General features: G+C 38.6%; 1 protein-coding gene across 1 annotated transcript in view; it reads left to right on the top strand.

The window, feature by feature from the left end:
* Positions 1-2,790, top strand: part of CBLN2 (cerebellin 2 precursor) — a 4,443-nt gene extending 1,653 nt beyond the window's left edge. The window contains exons 3-4 of the mRNA XM_075314611.1: positions 1,527-1,646; positions 1,944-2,790. Of these exons, the coding sequence (XP_075170726.1) occupies positions 1,527-1,646; positions 1,944-2,141 (318 nt within the window). The 3' untranslated portion in view covers positions 2,142-2,790. The remainder of the gene's footprint in view (positions 1-1,526; positions 1,647-1,943) is intronic.
* Positions 2,791-3,454: the final 664 nt, after the last annotated feature.

The raw sequence follows: 3,454 nt of genomic DNA, 5'->3' as shown, positions 1-3,454 counted from the left end.
AATAGATCTATTATAGAATAAATCTGTAGAATAGATCTGTAGAATGGACCTATAGAATAAATCTGTAGAGTAAATCTGTAGAATGGATTTGTAGTATGCATCTGTAAAATAGATCTGTAGAATGGATATGCAGAATAGATCTGTACAATGGATCTGTAGAATAGTTCTGTAAAATGGATCTGTGGAATAGATCTATTATAGAATAAATCTGTAGAATAGATCTGTAGAATGGACGTATAGAATAAATCTGTAGAATGGATTTGTAGACCAGATCTGTGGAGTGGATCTATGGAATGAATGTGTATAACAGATCAGTCTCAGCGCAGACCTCCAGTGACACACATTGTGCAGAGCTGGATAAGTGCACAAGCGATGACATCCCACCTAGCCCACAATTTTCATCTTGACAGCTTGATAGTTCACCTATGACTTTCATAAAGTTTGCTTGTCTTCCGTCAATGTTCCTTTTGAAAAATGTTCTTTCCCCAATGATCTTTTGATTGAGAAGGCAGGGAAGGGATGAGCTAATCTGAGAGTCTGCTCCTACGTGTGTTCTTGATATATGATGCGTGGAGACACCAATACAGTGAATGACTCAATTATGGAGATTGCTATCTTATCAGTAAATAGCAATAAATGTCTTTTTTGTAGCATTTGCTCACCAGATTGGGCATTTATTTTATCTCAATTACATTAATTTCCTCATTTATATTGCATTCAGCCCACCTTGTATTCATACTTTTATTAGTCCATCACTTTCTTTATATTATAAATGTGTATATATCAACACAATGCAGCATGCATCACCCATTCTTTATTGCCGGGCATGTTATAACGCATCGTCTTAATTTTCCTCTGATGCTGAATAGCTATTAGTAATCTGACTCCCAGGTACCATGAAAATAGAGGATTAGAAATGTTCCAATGATGCATTTACCTTGGGCTCACCCTAATTATACACTTAAAGCAGGACAAACTATTGTCGGGAAGTTTTCCTTCTCTAACGCCTCCCATAGCGTCTTGTAATTGGCAATAAAGGCAATGGTTAAAATAATATAATTCAGCATTTTCTTAACCTCAGCATCTACTTTATGCTTGAGGGTCACGAAACAAAGGTGCATTTATAAAATAGTGCAAGTCCCCTTCAGATCATATCGGCCGACAAATGGAGAAGCAGAAATCTTGGCACCGCTTATCCAATATTATGTAGAATGCTGATGTATTCTTTTGACCTTTTGTTTTGATATATTGTATTATATTGCCGTTATATTGCCATTTTCACAGCCTAAAGGTTTATGTATCCTTTAAGAACAGTAGAATAATGAATTGACAGTCTATTCTCGCACTTTAATATAGACCAGAAGATTGATTGGCTTTTAGAGTTACAAAAAACTCCATGAAACGCTCCATGAGTAGCCTTCACAGAGCCAGTGTGATTTATACAGCCTGTACCGGCTGTCAGTGTTGCCAGTCCACAGCACATCGCACTATCATGATTTACTACTTACGTCTTCACCTTTTTTTAGGTGCTAGTAAATATTGGGAACCATTTTGACCTTGCATCCAGTGCATTTGTAGCGCCAAGGAAAGGAATCTATAGCTTCAGTTTTCATGTGGTCAAAGTGTACAACAGACAGACCATCCAGGTGAGTGATTCCACTTATCCTACTCACTAGCAAGGGTTTGGTAATAATGTGTTTAATAGTAAATATAGAAGAATGCAAAGCCTCATCCTATAATATCATATCCCCATATTAATGTAAATAATGAGGCTGACTTTACTGTATATTGATAAATGCACTGAGGAATGGACATGTCCTCTGATGCCCCTATAGCCAAATGGTTGCTCATGTAAAAATTAACAATTTAGCTGATTTATAGGGTGGGCAAACTCATCACAGCTTTCATAAATGACCCTGTCTATCCTTTCTCTTCTTTCCCAGGTAAGTCTAATGCAGAATAACTACCCGGTGATTTCAGCCTTTGCTGGGGACCAGGATGTCACCAGAGAAGCGGCCAGTAATGGTGTGCTCCTGCACATGGAGAGAGCGGATAAAGTTCACCTAAGACTGGATAGAGGCAACCTCATGGGAGGCTGGAAATATTCGACCTTCTCTGGCTTTTTAGTATTTCCATTATAATGAGAGAACAGCCAAGATTGGACAGTCCATATAGCCATTAATGTGGTGGAACAAGATCTAATCTCCAACATCCCTCCCAGATTGTCTCTGTAGAAGAACGAATTCTCTTCTAGGTAAAATATTTACTATGATATTGACATTTCCTTGGGAAACTGCTCCTCTAATTAGTTTTAGACGACAGTGATCTTTAGGATAAATGAAATTATCGACCTGAGCAATTTGTACCTGTGATTGTAAAGTCAATATCGGAATTTATTGTTGGGATCATTGACTTTTTGTTGTTGTTCTGAGACAAGTAATCGGACCCACACAGTTGATAGGAGGCATCACAAAAGAGAAGATTCCAAATCCGTGTTCTTGCAATGCTTCTTTTAGTGTTTGTATAGCCTTAAGAAACGAATGGCTTCAGTCTCAGTAATGTATATTTTTGGATTTCTGGACATGACTGTGTCAAGAAGTGCTTTATACAAACAAGCGACATTTGCACGATTGGAATTACCTATTTCGTTTTGTGTTGTTTGTGTATTTCTTGATATCCATTTTTTTTTCTTTTCAGGGTGCTGAGATGTAAATTAGGTTGACCAATACGATAAAGTATATAGCTGTAAAGCAAAGTAAAGCTTATCGATTAAAGCTGTCTTCTTTTCAAGTCTTTGCTTGAGTGCACACTCTTTTGACTTGGAAAGCGCAATTGCGCAAAGCGCTCCATTGTGTGGTGTCTCCTCCACGCAGAGCTGTCCATTGTAGCACAGTGGACCACACACGATTGCTCTCCACCAGAGGCTATCTTCATCCCTGCTCTATTCTTGCTTTTTCCTAAACGATCTGCATTTACACGTCTGAGATTTCAGCACCTCCACAATGGACAGCTCACAAGTGCTGCGCTCTATCCCAGCTCCCCCCTGCAGTGCTATATATTCCTTGGGGAGGGGTAGATCATCATGTAAAGCTATTGGAAGGAGTTTACAACTTTCTTGTGTCACACATATACGTACTGGTGAATGGGTTGCCATCACTGTCCAGAATTTTACCCTAAAAAGTGTCTAAGTGCAATGATTTGCCATCCTGAAAATGGTAGCTAGGGTTCATGAGAAAAATGGGAGTCTCATGTTGACAATGAGCAGTTGGCATGACTAAGCAGTCCATCTAATAGTAGAGGTTTAGACTCCCAGAAGTCCTTGCTCTTACAAGAAGATGACAAGGCTTTGCTGCAAGACAAATGTATTATTCATCCTTACAGGAAAGGAGAATATGCTCTTGATACAGGGAATCTGAATATCCATTTTAATGAAATGGCCACAAAAGTATCAATT

The sequence above is a fragment of the Anomaloglossus baeobatrachus genome, chromosome 6, assembly GCF_048569485.1.
Source record: "Anomaloglossus baeobatrachus isolate aAnoBae1 chromosome 6, aAnoBae1.hap1, whole genome shotgun sequence".
NCBI classification, from domain to species: Eukaryota; Metazoa; Chordata; class Amphibia; order Anura; family Aromobatidae; genus Anomaloglossus; species Anomaloglossus baeobatrachus.
This window is presented reverse-complemented; position numbering and strand designations above follow the sequence as displayed.